Here is a 26,501-nt window from a genome sequence, read left to right as displayed (position 1 = left end):
ATAAGTTTAGGTATTTCTCTTAATATACTTCTAAGCTTAAATTATCTCTAGTCCATAGGCATTGTCATTAATCGCTTAGCAATATATTTAGCTTATATCTAATAACCAGACTCACATATCGGCATTGCTTTTTTAATAAAAATTTGTAAAAATGCACATATTATCATTAATTAAATATTTTAAATGAAGATTAAAACATATGAGAGGAAAAATTAATAATTTTTTTGAAACTTTACCCTTTTTCTTAACATTCAACAAATGATTATAATTTGGGTATTTTGTCTAGTGCGTCTTTTTGTCCGATCTTTCTTTCTTGAGATATTTTTGTCCAGGGGTATATTTGCCCGTGTCTTTTTATCCAGGACACGTCTGATCGATTATCCTCAGGCTCTTCCTCTTAATATTGTTTTCCTAAATAAAATATCTAAATTAAATCTATATAATAATTATGATTACGAATAAGATGCAATCTTAAAATTTTAAATTAATAAATGAAATAAGTGAAGGGATTTAATATATTTAATTATTTAAAATATATCCATTTATTTGTTCCAAATTATAAATAAAAATTTGTTATATCATCATTTTAAGATGTTAATTGAATTAAGTAACTAAAAATTAGTAGCTATTTTTCAGCCATAACTACTCGCAAAACGGAAAAAAACGGCATTACTAATTGGCTACTTTTTATAAAAGTAGTGTTGGTGCAATTGCTACGCTACTTTTGATAGCTACTTTATGAGCATTGATACCTATATACCGCATTTTTTCTTTATTAGTTTGAATTAGGCTTTATATTTTAAAAAACAAAATATCATTTTTGGGGTTTTTTTTGGAACGAATAAACTATACAGAGGAAAATGAACCCCTACTTAGATCTATTGCATTAAATAAACATCATTTTTGCTCGTAAAAATTATAAATTAAGTTTATAAATAAATATTTATTATGATATATAATATATTTTAAATAATAATTTCTGACTTATAAATTTAAAAATTGGTGTATAATTCATAAAAATATCTTCTCATTGAAAATCATATTTTAAATTATTTTTAATATGCCTCTTTTGTTTGGTTAAATAAATATTCTATAAATGTGTATTTAATTTTTTTTTATTAAAATGTAATTTTGTAAAAAAATATCACATAGAGGCCAATACTTTAGATAAAATCCAGATCTAGCTGTAACCTGGGCCTAATTCCGTCTTTTCTTTAAAATAATAAAAAAAATTAGTAAAAAAATACACTTCCATGATTAAATTTTTGAATGTGTAATGTCTTCTCCTGCAGAAAAATTTAGAAAAAAAATATAGATTCCCATTAATTGCTTTTTATCACTAATTAACATATTTCTGGGAGTGCAGCCACCTCAGACCCCCAAAAATTATCAAGATAAATAGATATATAAACCAATAAGCAATAAATTTTTTTAACCTTAGTATATTTTTTTATATGAATACCCAATCCACTAGCATGGGAACTTAAATCTAAAAAGCATACATATACATATGACTATTTTTTTATAGATTATATATTATGTATAATGATGATTATTCATTTTTAATAAACAAGAAAACAATTGAAGGCGTGTATCCTATTCCTATTATTAAAATCCTACCCATATAAATTTTTGACTATTTTGAAATATCACTGGTAAGTTATATTGAATTGAAATATCTTTAAACAGGTATAAACTTGCTTTCAAACAAATGAAATCCAAGTATTAAAATTTTGAAATACTTGAAATTTAGTTTATAGTTTTTTTTATAAGTTTTCTTTCTCAGATACATATTGTCTTTTTTAAAAAGGTTTTATCTTTCTAAATATATTGACCAAAATTTATTGTATTTTTTAATTCTTATCTCTGAAAAAACAAGCTAAGAGCAAAATTTTACCTACACTCAGGATTTCAGCAATGGTTGCCAGAAGCTTTTGGCTCTCTTTTGGTAAAATCGAGAATTAGATAATATTTTTAATTTTAGCCGTTTTTTAAAATAAAAAGAAATTGAGTTTTTATCAACTCTAAAAAAAAGACATAGGACAATGAGAATTATTTTATAATATTCTTCTAGTGCTCCTACAATATTTGAATTATGAGCATGGGTGCAAGTCAAGGTATGTAAATATCAAATTCTTAAAAATCTGCTTTGATTTTGAACTCAACAATAATATAATTTAAGAAAATCATCAATATTTGACATAACTTCTTTAAACTCTGGCTGTGTCCTGGTTCGAATCATTACTAAACAGCCAAATGAGTAAGAGACTTTAAACATGCCACTCATTTAATTTTCTAAATACAATTTTACATATGAATATAGAAAACAAGGTAAATATTATATAAGTATAATTTTATATACAACAAGCTCATCCTATCGATTGTACCCACGAGAATATTATCATGGGTGATATTAGTTTTAATTTCCATAGTCAATATTCGAAATCGTTTGCTCAATATTCCAAATGTTCTTTCAATACATCCGCGTTTCAAATATCACTAATCTTATTTCATCTCATTAAGAAATTCTTGATCTTTTTCATGTTGATTCAAATGCATTTCATTTATTTATCCTTCAATCAACAGAGCCTCCTAGAGAGGTAATGGTTACATGAAAGTTATTTCTTCTATTTTAATTTATATAAGAGTAATTGTAGAAATAGAGTTTTTTAGTTATAAACAAAAATATATTAAATTACAAAATAAATAAAATAATTTACCTTCAAAAAAAAAAAGCAAGCAATAAAATTACAAATAGTAAGACGATAAAATGTGAACGAGAAATATATAATATTTTTTAAATGTTAAACCGCTCAAATTTTTATTGATATTCTCTACCGTATGAACTTGGAAGCTGGTATGGCCATTAAGTTGATGTTATGTTTAAAATCTATATCAATTTACAATTATATATTTTTTTTAAATCTATGAATATCATAAATAAAAACTCCAGACCTTGGATTGCTAGGAAGACATCAATAGTACTGTACTAGGCGAGATATTAGAAAAGTAGTTTTAATATGTATATATTATAAGATAATTAAATTAAATTGGTTGTTAATCTATTTATTATATCATTATTATATCAAGATCTGTATTGTAGACCTTTTTATATTAAAATAAGCACAATTATATTTGAGCATAGAAATTTAATTTATGATAAAAATGTATATTATCTGTATACATATTTCATATAACTAAACGGCGCGTACGCAAGGGAAATCTCACCCAACACTGCCCCCCACCCCGAGCAAAAACATACATCTTATACATATATATTTCAATTTACATTTTATCACATTCATAGCAGAAATAATTACGATACTAATTTATTCTATGAATTTATTCGATTTCAACTTTTCTTTGGCGTTATTACCATTAAAATTTCTCAAATCATTTGAAACTTCTTCACTGCAAAACTTAAATATTTTTTAAAAAATGACATCGTTTTAATTGAGACAATAAAAATAGCTGAAAACAATATATTGAAACTTAATGAAATAAGTGAATTTTATAAATTATATGTCATTGTAGTCAAAAGTAGAGCTCGAATTTAATATTTGTCTACCTCGACTCGCAGCAAGGCAAGTCCATCATTCCAATATTAATATAGGGTTAGTTCGAAGAATACTATAGAATATCCTTAACCCGCTATTAGACACTTTTATAACTAAAATGAATGAAAGATTCTTAATTAATCAAGTTACAAATTTGCAAATATTATTACCGCAGAACCCTTCCGAATTTATTTCAAATCTTGCTAGAGAAAAAATTAAATATTTGGCAGATTTTTATTATGATGCTAAAGTATCCCATGATGCATTACTAGCGGAATGCAAACTATGGTACAAAGGGTTAAATATACTGATAATGTTCCAAAAAATGCTGCATAATTTTAAATATTTTTTAGACCATTCCCGTACAAAATTATTATATATTTTTCTACCAATGACATTTTCTCTTTAACAAGAATAAAGGCATAACTGAGAAGTAGTATTGTTAAATGACACAATTTGGACAAATTTAAAAAAAAATAGATGTCCAAATCTTTGAACCATCTATGAGCAAAATTTTCAGGTTTGCTTAATATTTTTCTGGATAATACAACAGAGTTTTTCAATCAAAAAAGGAAAAGTGTAAATAAAAAAAAGAAAAGGACCAATCAAAAAGGGAAAAATCCCAATGGTTTAGGGAAAAAGTTCGATACAAAAAGGGAAAGTGTCAAACAAAAAAAGGAAAAGGTCCCATCAAAGAGGGAAAAGTGTCAATCAATAAAGGAAAAGTCCCAGAGGCTTAGGATAAATATCAATCAAATAAGAAAAATTCCCATTCAAAAAAGGAAAATCATTAGTTTTTTAAATATTTTAAAAAAAGAATTGTAAATTTTTTTTCTTGTCATTTTTTCTTAAATTTTTAGTTTTTTTTATTTTTCTTTCTTATTTTATTTCGCAATTAAGCCATTTTTAATCTTATTTTTCTTATTTATCAGTTTTTCTATCTTTCATTTTTTTTTAATTTATTTTCCCTGTCATTTTTCTTCACTTTCATATTTTTTTGTCATTTTTAACAATTCTTTTTCCTTTTTTTTTATATCCTAGATCACAATTTTTTTACTTTTTTTGATTTTTTTTCTCCTTATTTTTATTTTTTAAATTTCACTTAATTTTTATTTCTTTTTGGCAATCAAATTTTTTTTATAAAGATATTTTGGATCTATTAATCGACGCGTTAAAAAAGGATAGTATCGTAAATATTGCATCATGTTTTAATAAGCAAAACTGTGACAAATATAAAATACTCTCATGGAATAAAATGGCTTAACCAAAGGAAGCTCATTTTTTAAAAATACAAATTAAGATATTATTTAAAAAATCAGTACATATTTTTATTCATATTTTTTAGAAGATTTAATGTTATTCTAAGTTTATTTTTTGCTATTAAAATCTTTACAAGAATTGAAATTATGGATCATTAATACTGTTAAAGTTATATAGATAACTGATTAAGATCTTTCTGCCAGAAATTTTTCTTCTGAATTAGCGTTGAATGTGGTAACGAGAATATAATTGTGCATATTAATTCAAAATTTGGCGCAATGTTCTATGAAAAAGTACCCATTTGCATTCATGAGCTAAATCGATATATTATTTTGTTCTATAAATATATTTAAAGCAATTAATTCCTGAAATAATTCATCTAATTCGATATCTTTTACATGAAAATTGATTATTATTAATTCAACTTCCTCATATTTGAATTTATTATCGAGTTTCATAATACTTAAATTTTCCCATTTATTATTTATATTCATCTTTTTTTCTCAAAATACGAAATGATTGTTTCAATGAATTATTAGCTTTATTTTGAAATGATGCGATATTATGATCATCATCTCTTATAAACGAGTCAAAAAATTATTGATAGTTTGGGCTTTTAAAGTGTAACTAATTTATTCATTAATGAAGATATCTCCATTGCATTAAATTTTCCGATTGCAATTTTTTAAACACGTTGCGTAAGGTCGTCCCAGGCGCGTAACCAATGGGGGGGAGGAGGGGAAAATTTCACCCCCATCGTAAATTTAACTGTTTTCCTAAATATCATTTTAAGCTAATAAAAATTTTCCCCCCACCCCCCTTTATCCTTACTGATAGTTGGATTAAAATATAATTTTCCTATAGCTCACTACTATGTAGAAATTTACAAAAACCAAATTTCGATTTATTGATTTGGAGGAAAATGTGAACGGGAAGAATGAATGTAGATGAATATTTCATAATATTTATATAGACGTTGAATCAAAAACTAAATCTTATAGAATTTTATAAAATATCCAATTTCATCCCATTCTTAGATACTTTTTATCACAAATTAAAGTACGGTTTTTAGATAAAAAACAAGTCTTTGGTAATCTTCAAATTTTATTACCTAAAGACCCTTCTTCGTTTTCTGATGCCATATTGGTAAAATTAAATATTTAGCAAAATTTTATTCTTATGATATTGATACTGAAATCAATTTAATCAATGAATTCGAATTGTGGTATAAATATTTACTACGTTTATTATTTTATCTGAGCATGCTATTGATGCGCTCAATCGGTATAAGGAAACCTTGGCTTAATTTCCAAATATTTTGAAGGCATTTAATATTCTTGCATGTTTGTCTATTACAACATATACGAATGAAAAGACCTTTTTCAAATTGAGAAGGTTGAAAATATTACTTCCGAATCTCGGGTAAATGGGTTAGCTCTGTTAAATATCCACAGAGATTTGATTCCAACGACAAAGAAAATTCTTGATGAATTGGCAAATTTCCCACGAAAATTAAAAATCGCATTATAATTCTAGTATTTAATAAATTTTTTGTAATTGTATTTGATGATAAGTTATAAAAACTTGTTTTTTAAAAAATTTTCTAGTCAATATTATACACACTACAACTAGTATTTTCAATAAAAATTTTTTTATTCTATTTAAATTATATGAGAATTTAAGTTGAAACTAGTTTTTAAGCCATTTTTATAAAAAAAAATTGACACTAAACTTTATTTCAATTTTATATTATTAAAAAAAATTTATTTATAATATACTTAAAATAAAAATTGGGTTATAATATTTCTTCCTTAAATATTCATAAATTAGTAAATAAAAGCTAAAAATATTAATATAATTAATATAGAATTATGAATAATTTAAAAGAATAGCTAAAAGATATGACCCGGCCGAAGGTAGGGGAAATGCTGGCCGAAGGCCAGCCAAAGGGAGTTTGGGAGCGCCCCCAAAAAATTTCCCCCCTATAGGAAAATCCTGGATACGCCACTGGGTCGTCCCTATATTAATGACTAGGCCTAAATACTCCTCAGCCAATACACGTTCATAAACGAAGTTCCTTTTTTTGAATAAAATAATGAACGACGTTCTATTGTTGACGAACTTTGAAAGTGAATGCGTTTTTATGACGAACGTGTTAAAATTTTACCTTCGTTCAATCTTAGAAAATCTTCTTATCATTGAAAATAAATATTTATTTAATTTTAACCCAAATTTTTTAAGAAAAAAAGGATTATTTTTTAATCAACTATTTCCTTTATCACATTGGATTTTTTAACCAGCCAGAATATTATTTATAGAGCGTAAACATAGATGTTGCTATTTTATTATAATTTTCTGATTCTGAATTTTCAGAATCAGTTGAATTAACATTACCATAACCCAAATATAATAAATACAATATAACTACAAGTATCCTGTTAATAATTTATTTTAGATTGTTGTATTTCATTATTAAATTATTAGGTTAGGATTATTATAATAGATACATTAAGTAAAAATCATTAAATAATATAAATATTCATAGATATAAAATAGTTAATATCTTATAGAATTTATTTATTTTAGTGTGATTATGTGAAATTTCATTATTATTTTTAAGTTTTAACACTATTTTTATCGTATTTATATTCATATTTTTTTAAAAAAATTTATTCATAAAGTTTTGAACGAATGTGAATGCGTTCATGAACGTGAACTAGCTCCTTTTTTTGGAAATAAACTTGAACTTGAAACACGTTCAATTTTTTCCAATGAACGTTGAACTCGAACGCGTTAATTTTTTTAGAAATGTTTACCCCATTACTACGATTTAATAATATTTTTTATCTCGTTATAATTGAGACTTCTATGATTTATGGTCTCTCTATTTATCACCCCCTATATTTTGGGATTCGCAATGATTTATTAAACATTTATATATTCTTTTGGTTAACATTTCTGGGCATTATTTGAAATTGAATGAAATTAAGGGTGAAATAGATAAGATATTGAATCATTATATGTATCCCTAAACTACGATAAATACACAAACTCCCCTTTTCTATTGAAATCCTGTTCTTAAATTATTTTTTGATAAATAATAAAGTGTGATTTTTTTTTGGTTATCGGGGTAGAACTATAAATGAAATTAAAATGCAATTTTTGTGAAAAAAAAATAAATAAAATATTTTCAATAAAAGTACCCCCATTATGGGGGTACAAATTTCCTACTTGAAGCAATTACTTCAAAAGAAATTTAATATTTAAATCAACAAATTATGAATATATATATAATACAAAATTTCAATATTTAAAATCTAAATACTTTCTAACATATTCAAACAAATAAATACTAAATATAAAAAGTAATCTGCATTTTAAATTTAAATACTGTCCAACCCTGCAAGTAACTAATTCCCTGTATTTAGTAACTTCTTTTGCAAAGTAATATTTAAGTCTTTGAAAAATAATATTTGCAAAAAGTATATTAATTATAAGCATTCACTTAAAAAAATATTATATCATTTTAAGAAATTTATTATTACAAAATATACGTTATAGGGATTAGGACAAATCTTGACGGCAAAAATTTTATCATTATTTTATATATATTCCTTGTTATTTTAAAAGATATTTAACCTGTAAAAATAAAAATATATTTATAGGTATTTTTATCGATCTTTTACTATTTCACAAATTAAATTTTTGAGTATTATAGAAATTGACTTTTCTTTTTTTATTGTGACAATATATATCTCATAACTATAACAATACTTGTACTCTTTGTTTTTATTGCTTTTAATTTTATACCATAAAAGGTTAGAGTTATTAAATTATGTTTGATATCTTATTTGCTAAGAAAAATAAAATAACATCCATGAAAAAATTTGTTTAATTTTAATAAATAAAACTATAAGATTTCATAGTATGTAAATGGGTAATTAAAAATGTTAAATTTCGTTTGTAATTTATTTTTAGAATAAGTATAATATCCATTGAACGTATCTAGGATTTTGAGGGAGGTGAATCATAATAAAAAAAATCTATTTATAATTATAAAGTATTGGAGAACAGGATGGTCAAATGTCATTTGACTCTCCCTCCCTCGAAATACACAACTGTTATTTTCAATATTATATCAGATTTCCTCTCAAAAGTTTGGCCGATTTCAAAAAAATAAATCAAGAACAGGGTCAATTTTTATAAAATAAATTTAGCTTATACAATTAAGCAGTTATCAAATAATAGATTAAATAATTTATTTGCTTATTATATAACTACACTACACAATTAGAGAGAATAAAAATTTTAGAAACCTGGCCTGATAAAAAAAAATTTAAATCTCGCCGTTAAATGGGTACTTTTAGGTCTCTCTCTGACAAAGAAAAATACACTTCTTATATAATATCAATTAATTTTATTTTAAATTTAAAAATTATATTTTTAAATTATTATTATAAACATGTAATATTTTTGCGAAATGTTTGTTTTACTCAATAAATTTTATTTAAATAATTAAATTTATCTTCTATGATTATTATGAATATTATCTTTTTTATTGTCCAAAAAGTACCTTTTAAATTATTAAATTATTTCAAGGCTTACTATCTAAACATTCATCTATATCAAATCGATTAAATATCCAATATTTTTCATTCAAAAAATATAGCAAAATATATTGCTATTAATTCATAATGCACATTTAGGTTGATAATGAATTTTAACCTAAGGGTGAGAAAAATGATATCAATTAAAAAAAATTATCGATCAATATTACAAAAAAAATGGTAGGCAAAATGAAATAATTTTTTTTTAATTTATCAAAGGTTTTGTCAAATATTTTCCAATATAAAAACATAATAATAATCATTATATATTATTAAAATATACATATTATTAATAATGCATTATACTTTAACACAAGCAAAATAATGGCAAAAAAGTAGATATTAATTGGTTAGAATTATATATTTTTTAAAATCGATATTTTTAAAATTTAATACAAATGTCTCAAATATACTAAAAACTTATTCAATATAAAAGGTAAAAAAAGTGATTTTTTTTTAACTTTATAATTATAACCTTACTATGTTTATAAATTTGTGTTTATAATTTATGAAATTTATTTACTTATTTTTCTAAAGTGCTATAAATAATAAAGATATCAGGGTTAAACCTATGCTTTAATTTATTGAGGGCAAATGGGGTTGGTAATACATAGATAAAGGCATGATATAGACTAGTTTGTTTAGTATTAGAACTAATTTTATTTAAAAATACAATTTATAAAACTGTTAGGCAAATCATGTGCACTGTTGTACCTGGCTATAAAACATGCATGACCTATCTGGATACGGAATTTCAGAAAAATCTTGAGGTGGCGTAAAATTGTGAATTATAAAATGCTGTAAAAATAAAAAATTGGAGTGGGTCATGATTTTAAAAATAAATTTATAATTAAAGATCATAAAATTTGTACTTAAATTATAATAATATTAATTTTTTATTTCAATTAATGGATTCTCAAAAAATATTTAATAAAATAATCATATTTCTGTAAAATTTATATTATTATATATATGGGACGTTTTATACATATTAAAGATGCTGGTTTGTCAATTGTATATGACAAAATTTTTGTCTAAATTATAATTATATTGATTTAATTTATTTTAACTATATTTTATTATTATTAATCCATAACCAATTTTATTATATTTATAGATTTCGGATATTCTCCAGCCTTACTCCAAAATTTGATTTTTTGCAACTTAAAATTATCTGATATTAAGTTAAATTTAATATTTTTTATATGTTAAAATCTAGTCAACTTTATTTTCAAAAGAATAATATATAATTTTATATAAAATGATTAAAATACCCAGTGATTTTATATATCGTACTTATCATTCAACTTTAAAGAATCCATTTTATTCATATTCCAGATCCTTCAGGCAACTGTATTACAATTCAATATTAGTATTCTTATTGACGACTAGTTCCATATTTATAAAAGGTTAAATTTATTTTAAAATCTTACCAGCTTGATGCACAGATTCTACAGCTGCCTAAAGGTTTTTGTGGCTGGATCGGCGCACCAAGCACCTAATGCTATAGCTATACTGTTTTTAAGATGTACAATATATTAACAGTGCAAATAAATTTCAAAGAAAATATTAATAATTATTATATATCTAATTTATTGTAATTATCGTGGATGAAGATGATTTATCTGAAACTGACGGATAATAAGGAAAGGAAATTATGTTAAAAAGATTTGTTCCTTTTGTTTTGCGGGTATATAATTTTTTTCTCTATATTTACCAGCCTATTTACTTTTTTCACAAAAAATTAAGTTATCAGGATATTATTATTTTTTGACCTAGTAACAACCCATATTCTTATTCTAATTTGATTATTATAGATGTAAAGGAATAAATTTGCTCTACTTTTGTTAAATAATCCTTAGAATTTGAACTTATTTTCATCAATTTTTTTTTATTTCTACATTATTTGTTCAAGAAATAATAGGTGTCGAACAAGAATTGCATTGGGCTAATAATTATAAATGAATTAAAGTATTGGGACTAAGTTTTTGAAATCTGGAATCCAATAACATGAATAGTTTTAAAAAGATGATAAATCAACAAAAACACAAGAGCTTACTTTATAGAGATCTTACGTAAATAGACAAAAAATTAAATATCTGCCCACTTTTTAAAGTAGAGAGTTGTACAATTTTCCAAATTTTTAATAACAATTAGTAGGAATTTGATTTAGTCTCAAAATTTTTTTCAGATGAGGGAGTTTCCCGAATTATCAAAAGCCCAAATTAGACAGGTTTGACTGCAAAATTTGACACATACTGTACTGATAATCTTAAAAAAAACTATAAAGAAAATGATACATTTTATAAATCCAGATAATAGCATGTTTTTTAATAATATATCCGACCATTTTCTAATATTCAATTAATTCTTAGTTAAAAATAAACCTTTTAGTGAAATTCTATTTATTTATATTAAAAAACAGCATGTATAAAAATAACATTTAAAAAATGAATTAAAACGACATTTAAAAATAAATAAATGAATTAATAAACAACATGGGAGGAGAGGAGCAAAAAAATTCTTATTGAGATCCGAGGAAACTAAGATAGTTGATTAGAAATACAGTGATTTGAGTTGAATGTAACATTTTAAAAGCGGATCATCATTAATTTGAGAATTTTTTTAAAAAAATGATAGCCTAATGGGCCTAAGGACCCATTGGTAGAAATAACTATTTAAATAAAAAAAATCAGAAAAGTTGTGATACTTTCTAATTTTTGTCTTTTCAACTGTAATAATCGTATTCATGTTTGGAGTGTTGTTAAAAAGTCGAGTTCTTACCACTTGCGACTCGATTCGAAAAACCGCTCCGAGTCAAACCGATAGCCGCATGAGCCTAATCTCTTAGTCGGCTAGTGTAGTCGACTCACTGGGTCTGCTGTATTTTTTAGTTTTTTTATTTATAAGTAAATAATATTTTTATAAACGGCTAATTAATAAATTACTAAATTTTGGGTTACTGATTAATGTAACAAAAATTATAATAAGACTGGACCCGAATTCGGCTTTAGAGATTTTAGACTTAAATTGGTGGAAATTTTGATAACATGAACTTAATAAGCCGGCTCAGGAGTTGGCTCAAGTCGGCTTAGAAATTAATTTTATTTGTGATTAGGTTCTAAACTTAGCCAGTTTGTGAATTGAAAAATTGATATAGGCTGAAGCCAGTTTATTGAAACAAATGATCGGATCAGCAGAATTTTGCTAAAGCCGGCTCAGAAGCTAGCTTGAGTTCAAATTAGAGCCAAAATTTATTTGATTGAGACATTTTAAGAATATAATTATGTAGAATTTTATTTATTTAATTTTAATAAAATATATTTTATTTATATTTAAAGTTAATATTTTATTATTATCAACATAAAAAAATATTTTATATTTATATGAAATATGATTATATTACAAAAATGGATATATTAATTTGATTTTTTTTGTAATATTATTTTTGTTACAATTTATTAGTGATTTTCACGCCCAAAATTTTAAGCAAAAATATTTTTTGAAGTTCAAAAAGAATTTTGAAACATATTTTGATTTGATAAAAATTTTAAATCTTCTTTGTAAAATCTTTTTTAAGGAATTCTTTTGTGAATTTGAATTTATAGTTTTTTTTATCATTTTTGCAAAATTATCTATTTTTTAAGTATATTAAGAGAGGTGGTTTATCTAAATAATTTTTTTAAAATATTTATATTAAACCTTTTTATGTTATTTTATATGATAATATTTTAATGTGACAATTGTCATATTCGTTATTTTTTAAGATTTTTTGACACAAATTTATATGCTAAAGATGTTAAATTATAAATTCAATGAAAATGTTTTTTGGAAAAATGACAATTATCATAATCGGTATTTTTAAATATATTAGATTTTTTGACGTTAATGGACAAAAATATGTATTTTAACATGTAAAATTTCAATTCAGATGTACCAATAAAAGTGACAATTGTCATAATCGTTATTTATAAAGTTTTTTAAATTTTTTAAACGTAAATGGGCTAAAATAGGTATTACTAACATGTTTAAATAAAACTTCAGTGAAGATGCTAGATACGTGACAATTGTTATAATCGTTATTTTTAAAGTTTTTTAAATTATTTTGACGCCAATGGGTTATAATTTAGAATGTAAATATGTTGAATAAAATTTCAGGATGATGTACCATAGGAAACTGATAATTGTCATAATCGTTATTTTAAAGTTTTCCAATAAGTTTTTGAGAAATCAAAAAAGATATTTTGTTTAAGTTTTATTGAAATAATTCAGAAAAGTGGCAGTAACTTTGTTATTTAACTTTCATATTTTTTTGAGAAATTGATGCTATGGCGAAACAAAAAAAAATAATGGCTATTTTTATGCTCATAATCGTTGTCCTTATCATAAATTTGATGAAAACATGCAAACTGATTTAACAAAAGAGGTCAGTAACTCATGTTATTTAAACTTTTAAGATAAGGATTCACAATCTTATTCCTTTAATTAATAAATTTTAATTCTACATATATTAAAAATTATAACCCTGCATTCATTATTAGCATAAATTTTTGTATACTCACTGCGAAATCGTGCTGAGTTTGTATTCAAAGTAAGATTTTATGAAAAGAATTTATAAACCATATGAATATTATTTATCAATATGATAAAATACACATCTTATAAATTTAAAATTTTGAATTTCATAAACATATGGAAAAAATAGATTACAATCTATATTTTAACCCATTTGCGTCAAAAATAAATTCAAAAAACTTTAAAAATAACGATTATGACAATTGTCACTTTCCTATGGTATATCATCATGAAATTTTAATTCAACATGTTTACAATCTATATCTTTACCCATTAGCGTCAAAAATTATTAAAAAACTTTAAAAATAACTGAAAAATTTTGTGACAGGGTCATGATAATTTGTTAATAAAAATTTCAAAATTATTTTTAAACATAAAAAGTGTGTAAAGATTTTCAAAATTATTTTACAGAAAAAAAATAAAGTATCAAAACTATAAAAGATTCGTCCCTTTTATAGGGAAAATAAAAGGCGCAATTATAAATTAAAATTAAATTGGTGCAAAGTGAAAAAAGAACGTTTTTGTGGAACCGAGTTGTGTTAGTTTTATCGATAATTGGGGATAAAACCTACCCACCTAAACTTCCCGAAACTCAAAATATACCTTGGGATGCAAGGTGGTCTCCCGGACCCAACGGTCTAACTCATATTTTCGGATCACCTTACTGAGGACTCCTAAAGTAAGAAATCCAGTAAAATGAGAGAAAACACAAAAGCCATATGTTTTATTTTCACTGTGTTTAACTTAAAACAAAAGAAGGACCAAAAAGAGAAACCTTTTTTTATAACTTTCATTTTATTGTAAACAAAGGAGGGGTATTAAAAAAAAACTTTATTTATCTTTAACATAAACAAAAGAGGGGGATTAAAAAAACTTTTTCATCTTAACCATAATAAAAGAGGAGGATAAAAAAAAACTTTTTTTCATCTTTAACAATAACGATATGACAATTGTCACTTATTGAGGATACATTTTCATTGAGTTTAATTTAGACATGTTAGCAATACTCATTTTAGCCCATTTCAAAAAAATTTAAAAAACTTTAAATAAACGTTTATGACAATTGTCATTTTTCCAAGGAACATCTTCATTGAATTTATAATTTAACTTCTTAACAATATAAATTATATATTCACCGTCTAAAATCCCTAAAGCCGAATTGAGGTTCTGAACCATTTTTACGACATAAATATTCTTATTATAATTTAGTTCACAATCAGTAATCCAAAATTTAGCAATTTACCAGATTTTATAAAAATATAATTTACTTATAAATAAAAAAACTAAAATATTGAGCAGGTCCAGCGAGCCTACTACACGAGCCAATTAAGCGAGCCGACTAAGTGATAATGCGGCTCCTTTGATCGACTCGAGTCGAAGTCGTTTTATCGACTAGAAACTAGACTCGAGTCGCAACTAAGTCGACTCGGCTTAGCCGTTTAACAACAGTATGTTTAAGTTAGAGGAAAATTGTGAGACATATATAGGTGTTTTCCTTTAAACCAAGGAATGTTTGTGAGACCACCTGTTTTTCCATCAGACAGGGATAAGTTGACGGGTTCCAGAAGGTTAAGGTAGTTAGCAAACCCTAATTTATTTAAGATTATAGAGTTAATAGACCTAAAGTATTTAAGGATTGGAGTTTTATCAAGGGAGGGGTTAATTCCCTTCAATTTATTAAAGTTAGTCAGAGGGGGGTTAAGAAAGCCATTTTGTGCCGAGGACTGTGAAAGAGATAAGGTATAAATTTTTCTTATATAAGTAACTGGCAGTTTCAAATGAACATCTCTACCCCTTACAAGCTTACTTGTAACCTCCTCGCATTGAAGATGAAAAGAAAGGAAGGCTGATAAAGAAATTAAATTAAGAGGGAGGAACCCAAAACCACATTTCTTGGTCGGAAGTTGTGCAATAACCCAGGGAAAATGAATGTTTAAGATAACCTCAAGCAAGTTTTTAATTTTCATGTCCAAGGCTGAAAAGAAGGAAAATTTTAAAAGTGTAGATGAGGCCCAAAAAGATGTAAAATTTTGGGAAGTCCTTATTAAATATAAATGATGGGCGGGAATATTATATATTGCTTCCAATTTAGTGCAAAGTCTAGAATTTCTACTGGGGATAGACTATTTGACGAGGATCCTAAAAGAGAGATTGATTCCCTGTCAATACCTTAAAGCAATTAAAACATTCTGATCGGGATCTTTTTAAAAACTAATTTCTTTTTTATCCATATTTAAAACAAGGCTTATAGTTTAGAATTCATCAATTAAGAAATTGATGGCCTCCAACACATTAATCTCTGGGTCACATAGGGATCCGTAGTCCAGGTACCAAAGGTTAAGTTCAAGATTGATTTTGAACTTCATATTATAAATATGTCATCGGGGGGGGGGGGTGAACTGAGATCTTGCGGCCTCGTGGGCAAATGTTTTCTAGCAGCCTCAAGTGTTTTTTTTACTTCTTATATTTTTAAACAAAAATGTTTAAAACGATGGGTTAAACACAATATTTCAGTTTCACATTTTAATTGAAAAAGACTCATATGAAATGATAATCCCATATTTTATTTTAAGAATACATATAAAAATCAGCCATTGCAAATATAATTTCCTAAATAGAATTTAAATAATGAATTAAACGAATATTATATATTTTTTAAGCTAATAAATCTTGCATTCTTTATAGTAAATAACAAGTTTCATTTGCATCAACAATTCTCTTCTTTTTCAACGGGCATCAAAAAAATGCCTCCAATTACTCGTGCCCTCAGTCTATTTTTTATAATTTTAAATTTACTAGATGTTCTTTACTATATTAATATGTTGGTAAAAAATAAATTAATGTATGCGGTCGTTTTATTTGAAAAATTAGTCCTTTGTCGAATGAATTTAAATTGATAATCTGTAATTTTTATTAAATTAGATAGACTATAAAATATTAATAATTATTTATTGTTTCTTTATTATACTGCTTTTTATTAATTATAGATTTTACAGAAAAAGGAATCAATAATATTCTTTATAGCAGTTTTCCATTTTAATTTATTCTTATTTTTATTATGCAACTAAGAGCTTTTTTGCAACTGTTTCATGTTCTAAATAAAGATTACATAATCATTAGTTTTTTTTGAAGTGACAATGAAACTTAGCTGTTATATTTCATAATGGTAACTGCTAACTTTCATTAAGCAATATGCCCAACTCTGGTTAATCTCATAGATACTTATTAAGAATTGATTATTGGTTGGAGTTACTATTACAGGGTTTCTCATTCAAAAAAGGAAAAGTTCTAATCAAAAAAGGAAAAGTTTTAATTATAAAAGGAAAAGGTCCGATCAAAAAAAGGAAAAGTGTCAATCATAAATGGAAAAGGTTCAATCAAAACGTGTCAATCAAAAAAGGAAAAGTCCCAAAGGTTTAGGGAAAAGTTCGATCAAAAAAGAAAAAGTGTCAAACAAAAAAGAAAAAGTGTCAATCAAAAAAGGAAAATTCCCAAAAGATAAGTAAAAGTGTCAATCAAAAAGGAAAATTCCCATTCAAAAAAAGGAAAATAGTAATTTTTTAAATTTTTTTAAAATAAATTATAAATTTTTTTTTATGTCTTAAATTTTTATTTATTTTTCTTATTCCTTCTTTTTTTATTTCTAACTTTTTGCTATTTCTTAGTTTATTTTTCCCAATATTTTTCTTTTCATTTTTGATAATTCTTTTCTCTTTTTAAAAATAATTTATAAATTTTTCGTTATTTTTCTTCACATATCTGCTCCATTTTTTTAAACAAGTACTTTTTTTCATCATACATACGATATTCTTTTTTTATGATTTTTTCTCCTTATATTGTAAACTTTTAGATACATTAGCCTTTTCAATCTCTTTAACTCATTTTCAATCTCTATTTTTTGATCTTTTCTTAATTTTTTTCTTCTCATTTTTGATAATTCTTGAATTATACATAATTATCCCGCTTGAATTAGAAGAAATTATTTGCGTCAAAATTTAAAGTTATTCGGATCTATTAGCTTGAAAAAATTATACATAGGCGTAGCCAGGATTTTCCTAAGGGAGGGGGATTAAAAAATTACTGGGGACTTCGCCCTCAGACCCCATTTGGGCGGGACTTCGGCCTGCTTCGGCCGTGTTACCATATTCTATATATATAGTCATAAAATATTTTTACAAGATAGGTTAGTTTTAATAAAAAAATAAGCCTGGAACAAATATGAAATATACTTTTATTAGTTTATATAAAATATAATAAATTACTTGCATATACATTAATATAAAAGCATTCCAATAATTTATTCCAAACAAGTATAAGAAATTTATTTATAAGAAGTAAGTAGACATATATTTGATATTCCTCTATTATATCGAATTGACAAAATATTAGGTAAAACTCCACTTTTACAGACATATTTGACAGTTAGAAAATATATTTCAGTTAATATTTTAACAAATTTTACTAATCAATGCTCTTGATAATAAATATAGCAATAATTTGCACTCAGTTATTTAACGCCATCTATTTTATTTAATTTTATTAAATTAAATAATGATAATGATAATGATAATGTCTTTAAAAGATATTTCTTGATGTCCTTATCAACATTCTATAGTTTTATGTAAAATATATAATTCGCTATATTGGAAAAATTATTTGATTGTCATATGATAATTGATAAAATTAGATATAATATAAATCTACGACATATTATATTGTACTGTTTGTATTGTGCTTTAATTTTTTAATTTAATTTATGATTTAATTTTATCAATAGTTTTATAATTATATTTTACTTTTATTAAGATAAATAAATTAAAATTACTCACTTTATAAAAAATTATATTTGATATATTATATTATTTAGTAATTTTATGGATCTATTATTATAATTATAATACATTTCACTTTAGTCTTAAGACTTATCTTTGGCTTATATTCCATTTCTTTAAAAACATTTTTGGTTCACTTTTTTTATATATACTTTTTTCCAAAAATATATAAATTATGATGAATAGTTTTAGTTTAAAAAAATATCAATTTTACATTCTTTCTTTCAAATTATTGTTTAAGATATATGCATATATTTTTGGGGGTCAGGGAGTGGGGGGAGGATTAAGGGGGATATTTTTTATTAGTTTAAAATGATATTCACAAAAAGTGATAAATTTCTGAAGGGGGGGGGATTTCCCCTTGTCCCCAAAACTGGCTACGCCTATGAAATTATATAATAATCGATTAAAAATTTATCTTAATTCTATCTCTGAAACTACCACCCAACTTCATAAATATTCATTCTGCATTTTAAATTTTTAAAAAATCAAACCAAAGTATTTCATTTCTTAATATTTTATAAAATTATTAGAAATAAAAAATCATAGGTTATCTAGTGTTACTTGTAATTCTTCATGTCATTTTTTTTACACGTGTTAACCTAACTTTATAATATAAATTGTTGTATATTTATTGTAAAAATATTCAACATTTTAAAAGGGGTAATCAGTCAAGATGTACATATGGATATATCTGAATTTGGGCTATTAGGCGGAGAAGCATGGTTTTATTGTAACTATACTGATAAAGGTGATTCAATTATAGGACTGGAATGGTTTTTTTCGGCCGATCCTTCAGATCTGGGAACACCACTTTTATCGTATGACCCATGGACCCATGGAGTTCAAGTGATATTTGGATATCGATTATTATATAATTTGTTTAAATATAAAAAAAATATTTCTGATCACGCATAAAAATAATTGTCAATTTTATGGTTTCTAATATTAAAATATAACAGACCTTTATTTAAAATTATGATTTATCATATATCAAAATTGTAATGAATTTTGTTAATTAAATATCCTAAATGTTAATAAATTTTAGGGGTTTATCAAATTTTTGATTCTTTATTAGTGTTCATATATTTAGGCATATTTAGATATAATGTTCGCGCCTATAAAGTTTTTTCGCTTTTACTCTTTTGAATTTCTGGTTTCGAAAATTTTAATATTAAAATAAGGTTAAATTCATTTTCTCATTACTCGCATAAAATTATTTAAGTTCCTTCAACAATTAAATATTAAATTTATCGCTTATCGTTTTATTTTTTAATGTGTTTATTATGCAAATTTCTTTGTGTTTCAATTTTTGATTGTGATCAAAATCTTTCTTAAGCTTAAAATCCATTATCCACTTTTTACTTTTTACAAAAATAACTCCCTGAAACACTCTATTTAGATTATTATTTATATTATTTCTAAAGCCTAAGCATAAAATCACAGTTCCTCTCTTAAGACACAATTATTTTTAATATATTATAAAAGGTAAACCATAAATGGAACGATCGTTTAAATTTTCAAGACAAAACCACAAATACTTCCTTCTTTATATCACCATTGAAAAGGGAAGATCAAGGAATTTATCGTTGCACAGTAATAGGAGATGAAACCATAACCAAAGAAAAATTTTTGGAAGTTTACGGTATTTTTTTAAAATCATTCTTATAAAGATAATAACTAATTAACTCACTGACAGATTCTAAACGAATTCTTTTTATACTATATTATTATAGTTATATTTTTTTTCATAGACATGAGATATATAGAATGTTTGTAACACCTTATTAATATTCTATAATCGGTATTAATAAGTTCAGTAAATTAATAAACGGAATTTTATATTGATAATTGCTAGAAAAAATATTTTTAAACTAATGATCCTTAAGTTATTATTTAAGATTATAAATGTTTTATAATAATTTATGTCATTATTATCAAAAAATTATTTATATAAATTTGAATAACATCTTTTAGTTTCTGACAAAAAATAATAATAAACCAGTTAGAAAACTTTTAGAAAGTTTGAAATTAATAGTTCTAATTTCCTTTACTTCACGAGGGCATGTTTAATTTTATCTAGGTTAGGGCAGGATAAAAACATGGATGGAATAATTGGGGAGACCACCGGGATTATATTATTCACAAAAAATTGAAGTGCTATAAAAAAGATAAATGAAGCAAATTTTTCAAAATTTAACATATCTCTTCGGTAGTAATTATTTACGGTAAAAATCTTTTCGTTTTTTATTTATATAAAATTTAAAAAATAAAAATTTGAGAATTTAGAAAAACACCCTGGGCACTTTTAGCATTTCACGGTTCGTTTTATAGCGCTCCTTTATTTTTAGATTTGTTAAAAAATATACAAAAATGAAAATCCAACTACTTTCATGATATTAAATGCCATAAATTTTGTAAATATTTTTAAACATGATAAAATCGAGATTAATTTATCATTTAGAATTTTTATTTAGTCTGAGTAACTTTCATAAAAAAATTTATTCGCAAATAATTAAAAAATTAGGCAAATATCAGGACGAAATAAGTTGAAGCTGATGGTTATAAAGAGAACATGTAGTGATAAATTAAGACAGTTAAAGAAAATGTTTGCGGCAACAAGCCATTATCGTCCTTTAGGTTGACTGATCATCTATTTCTTTAAAAATATATTGGATTGTATTTTATAAGTTAGAAAAATTGAAAATATAGTAATTGAATACTATACTATCAATTTGATTACCAATGAATCTATTATATAGGTTTTCAATAAATCTATTGATATAAATTAAATTTACCCGACCAAACTGGGACTTGTAATGGGCTTGCAGGACACATAACTAATTTTTTCCAGAAAATTTAATAAATAGCAATTTTCATCTCCAAATACTTCTCAATTTGGAGCTATCGATGTTACTCAAAAAAGTAAGGTAGTTATACATTTCGCTTTTTTCTGTTAATGTGGTATATTATTTCAAAACCCCAATGAAAGTTTTTTTTTTATCTAATTCATTACTATGAATAGAGATTACTTAAAAAAATGTTTATTTCCTGGTTCTAAATATTTCCAATCACTTTAAAAATAGAGAGTATTATAAATATAATTTTAATTATCTTCAATCGATAAATTTTGCAAATGATAATGAATTATGGATGAGGCTTAGATTTAGAATTTCGCGAAATTCTTTTAAGCCATTTCTCAGATAGGATCAGTAGGGTCATTATATGATAGGATAAAACGAACTGCAATTTTTTCAATTACTTTAAATATAAATATTATAACATAATTTTAATTATCTTCAGTCAACAAGTTTTGCAAATATTTGATTTTCCTGGGAGGAGGGGAGGAAAAGGGGGGGGGGGGGTTGGATTCATTTTTTAACTGGTTTTTAAATTTTTTAAAATTTAGACTCACCTAGATTTTTTTTAAAAATAATTTTTTTTTGCACTTTTTGTATTATTCAAAATATATTTTTCTGAAAATTGACACTTTATTTCGAGAATCCCCACATAATAGCTAATAAAACATCTTTTATAAAAACTTTTTAATTATTCGTTTTTGTAGATTCCATATTTCGAATAATATAAGCTTAAATTTTTTAAGAAAACAGATTTTATTATTTATATTTTTGAGGGTCAATTTTGCGGGCATCAATTTTTCTGAGTCCAATCTCTGAGGGGGGGGGGCGGCAATTTCCCTAGGAATTGGCTTTTTGATTAGGCTGTGTTCAAAATCTAATAGATACAAATAAATAAATTTTGAAGAAATATATAACATAAGCTATTTTTAATGTAAAAATAAAATAGTGTTCTAAATCATTTTTCATCATTAACAAAAAAATTTTAAAAATAAAAAAAAAATTAATAAATTTAAATAAAAATTTACTCAAAATTAATTTTTTGGGTAATTAATATGAAAAAAACTAGTAAGTAATATTAAAGTTGTGTCCAAAATGTTTTAAAAGAAACCTCACTATTTTATAAATTTTTGCAAATTAATAAAATTATGAAACATGCCCGAAATCTTCCATTATTTTTTTTATCAAAAAAATGGAAAAAAAACCAAAAAAATATAACTAACAAAAAAAACATAAATTATTTTAATAAAACATATTATATTACTAGTTTATAAAATTACCCAATAAATAAATTTTGAAAATTTTTTTATTCAAATTTATTAATTTCAAAAATTTTTTTGTAAATGACGAAAAATGATTTAAAACACTATTTTATTTTTACATTAAAAATAGCTTATGTTATTTTTTTATAAAATTAATATTAATTAATGAATTTAAAAAAAATTTTTAGAATTGAATATTATACAATCCCCCCCCCCCCCCAAAAAAACATAACTAACTTGTCAAACACAAAATCTTCTTCCAGATAACATTTTTATTTTTCAATTCAAATCCAAGAATAATACATATAATAATCCACATTTTATATAAAAAATAAATTAAAATAACACAAAAATATATTGATGGACGTTAATTAAAAAAAGTATTATTCTTTGCAGTATTTTATTGAATAACTGCTACACACCCACCCCTCATAAGCCCAGTGTCCATCTACTCTATGAATTTGGAAGTTATCGATCTTCATATTTATCCATTATCGTAGTTTTGGCATTGGTCTTTTCTTTATCATTTATAGAATAGCACCTTTGAATTGTATCGACTTTTGACTTGTTTTTATCGCCCCTGGTATTGGTCGAATAAATAAATAATTTCCCAAAACCTATTTAAAATTTAAACAATTGAATGGCAAAATAATTACATTTTTGTTCTTAAAAAAAATGATTCACTCTCTTGCATCTCTAAATTTTTCTTTAACAAAAACAATATTATCATCAATAATGCAATTACTATGTCGAAGTGAATATCAATATTATTTAAAGACATCTTATATGTATGGCGGGGCCGGGTTATATAACATCACAAGGTTAAATTTTCTGTTGTTAAAGTATAATTTTGCTTTAAAATGATTTTGTGGTGAATTAGTGAATGATTATTAATAATGTCCATTCAAAGAAAATAAACAAATATAAAGGAAATTCTATAAACTGTACTTGGATATTAAAAAAATTGAAATAAATTGTACCAGGCTAAGTTAATTTTACATTAATCAATTATTGAACCAAGTCAGGCCTGATAAATTGTTTAATTTTGGTGAACTTTATTAATATGATATACATCACCCGATAAGCGTTTCTTTTCTTATTTTAATTGAAGAGTAGTTAAATTCCAACCACGACATTTACCCACAAAGATAAAACTTTTAACTAATTTATTTTTTAAAAAAAATTACCGAACATGTGCATTCCCTTATTCAATTATTCCTTCTCCCGAGAATTAATCAAATAATTAAGTACCTAACGAAATTTGTTTTCTTTTTCTTTTGCCGGGAGGGAAAAAAATAAATAAATTTTCAGCTCAATGAACTTTGTTAAAAATAAAAAATACATATGTTACTGAACTCTTCTCCTCCTGATCTCTTTAATTAAAATATATGATTAACAAATCCTTAAAATAAAAACCTGCCAAAATTAGACAGAAATATTTAATAAATTGTAAAAGAAAAAAAAAACAAACAAACCCCTCCCCATATTCCATAATATCGCACAGATTATCCGACACCACATTGTCTTTCTTCCAATTACTATATACCTTGGTCACTTCCTCGGTAAATTTCTTTATCAGAATTTTACATATAATGAATAACACATATATTACTCCAAATAATATCGTAAATACACAATCAATTATATCCAGGGGTTCGAACCGAACCGAACCGAACCGCAAAACCGGAATGAACCGTTATGATTTTCTGAACCGTAACCTTAACCGAACCGTTATGATTTTCTGAACCGTAACCTTAACCGAACCGTTATGAAGAAAATATTAAAAGAGCGAACCGAACCGTTATAAATATTTTAACCGGTTCAAAACGGTTTTAAAAATAATTAATTTTAAATTATTAACCTAAATTTAAAATTTTAATTTTCCTTGGGGGCATTTTTTAAATTGGTGATTTCTTTTCAAATTAAATATTTCCATATTATCAACATTATATATCAAATTAAATATTTTTATATTATCAACATTATATATCAAATTAAATATTTTTATATTATCAACATTATATATCAAATAATACCAGGTTTGTTGTTTTTTCTTTAAATACTTAATTTATAAGAGATTAGACAATTTATCTGTTAATTAGATAAGATATCTTAAAATCAGACATAATTATTCTTGGCTAAATTAAATTTTTTATCTCATTATAAAAACTTGGATCATAGAATTTAAATGACAATAAATAAAATAGTCAGCAATATTTTAATGATATAATAATTTTTTATTTATAATCATTGTTTTTTTAAATTCAGAATTCTAATATTATAAATTATTTATTATTATAATATGTTAGTTAGCATTTACCATTAACATATATGCAAAATAAAAAAATATGATTAAAGAATGGCATTTGTAATGAATATTTTTCTAAATCTGTATTTTTAAATAATAAAAATCTTACTATAAATCGTTTAAATAAGTTAATTAACATTGCATTAAATTATTTTTATACTTTTATTTATTTATTAATGTGTTTTATATTTAAATAAACTTACAGTGAATTAAAAATAGGAATTACATTTTGATGTTAAACTAAATATAAATACTATAGTTTAACTTAAATTATCTATTCTGTCATATTATATTAACATCTAACAGAAATAAAGTACTGACCAATTTTTATATAATATTGTTTTACAATAATTTCTTATTAATTGATATATTCAAAAAAAGTTTATCTTAGTTTATATAGAATATATCAGAGTGGGTAATTTGAATTAAACTATACTAGTTATATTTAGTTTAACATCAAAATGTAATTCCTATTTTTAAATGTAAGTCTATTTAATATAAAACACAAATAAATAAAAGTATAAAATAATTTAATGCAATGTTAGTTAACTTATTTAAACTGAAGATTTATAGTAAGATTTTTATTATTTAAAAATACAGATTTAGAAAAATATTCATTACAAATGCCATTCTTTAATCATATTTTTTTTTATTTTGCATATATGATAATGGTAAATGCTAACTAACATATTATTTTAATAATAAATATTAGAATTTTGAATTTAAAAAAAAATATGATTTTTCTAAATAAAAAATTATTATATCATTAAAATATTTATTGCTGACCATTTTATTTATTGTCATTTAAATTCTATAATCCAAGTTATTTAAAAAAATAAAAATGAAGGTAAAATTGTTTCTATTAAGCTTTTTATTTATTCTATTTATATAATAAAAGATTTTCATCTATTATCATATAGCTTTTTAGTTATCTATTAAATGGTTCGGGAAAAGTCAAATCCTTTGCGTTCCTTTTTAAATTAGATATCATAAAAAATCAATCTATTTGTAAAATAGAAGATTGTGGTAAGATCTTAACTGGAGACCATGCTGCAAATCTTGAACGACATATAGAAAGATTCCACAATAGGGAATTCAAATTATTAAGAAAAAAGAAAGAAAATTTGACTATTAAAAAAATTCAAATAACGAAAACTGCAAACCAGTATAATACAATCCAAGATGCTTTTAAGTCCAACACTACTACAATACAAATCAATATAAATAAAGAAACTTTAATCC

At 24.1% G+C, this 26,501-nt stretch overlaps 1 protein-coding gene across 1 annotated transcript in view; it reads left to right on the top strand.

Annotated features, from left to right (window-relative positions):
• The first annotated feature begins 10,560 nt into the window (after positions 1–10,560).
• The window catches only part of LOC135929516 (uncharacterized), a 29,403-nt gene continuing 13,462 nt past the window's right edge, over positions 10,561–26,501 (top strand). The window contains exons 1-4 of the mRNA XM_065466131.1: positions 10,561–10,608; positions 10,763–10,833; positions 19,493–19,680; positions 20,320–20,476. Coding sequence (XP_065322203.1) covers positions 19,516–19,680; positions 20,320–20,476 — 322 coding nt within the window. The 5' untranslated portion in view covers positions 10,561–10,608; positions 10,763–10,833; positions 19,493–19,515. The remainder of the gene's footprint in view (positions 10,609–10,762; positions 10,834–19,492; positions 19,681–20,319; positions 20,477–26,501) is intronic.

This window comes from Gordionus sp. m RMFG-2023, chromosome 5 (genome assembly GCF_954871325.1).
Source record: "Gordionus sp. m RMFG-2023 chromosome 5, tfGorSpeb1-WG-v2, whole genome shotgun sequence".
NCBI classification, from domain to species: Eukaryota; Metazoa; Nematomorpha; class Gordioida; order Chordodea; family Parachordodidae; genus Gordionus; species Gordionus sp. m RMFG-2023.
Note: the sequence above shows the minus strand (reverse complement) of the source record. Positions and strands in the feature narration are given on the sequence as shown.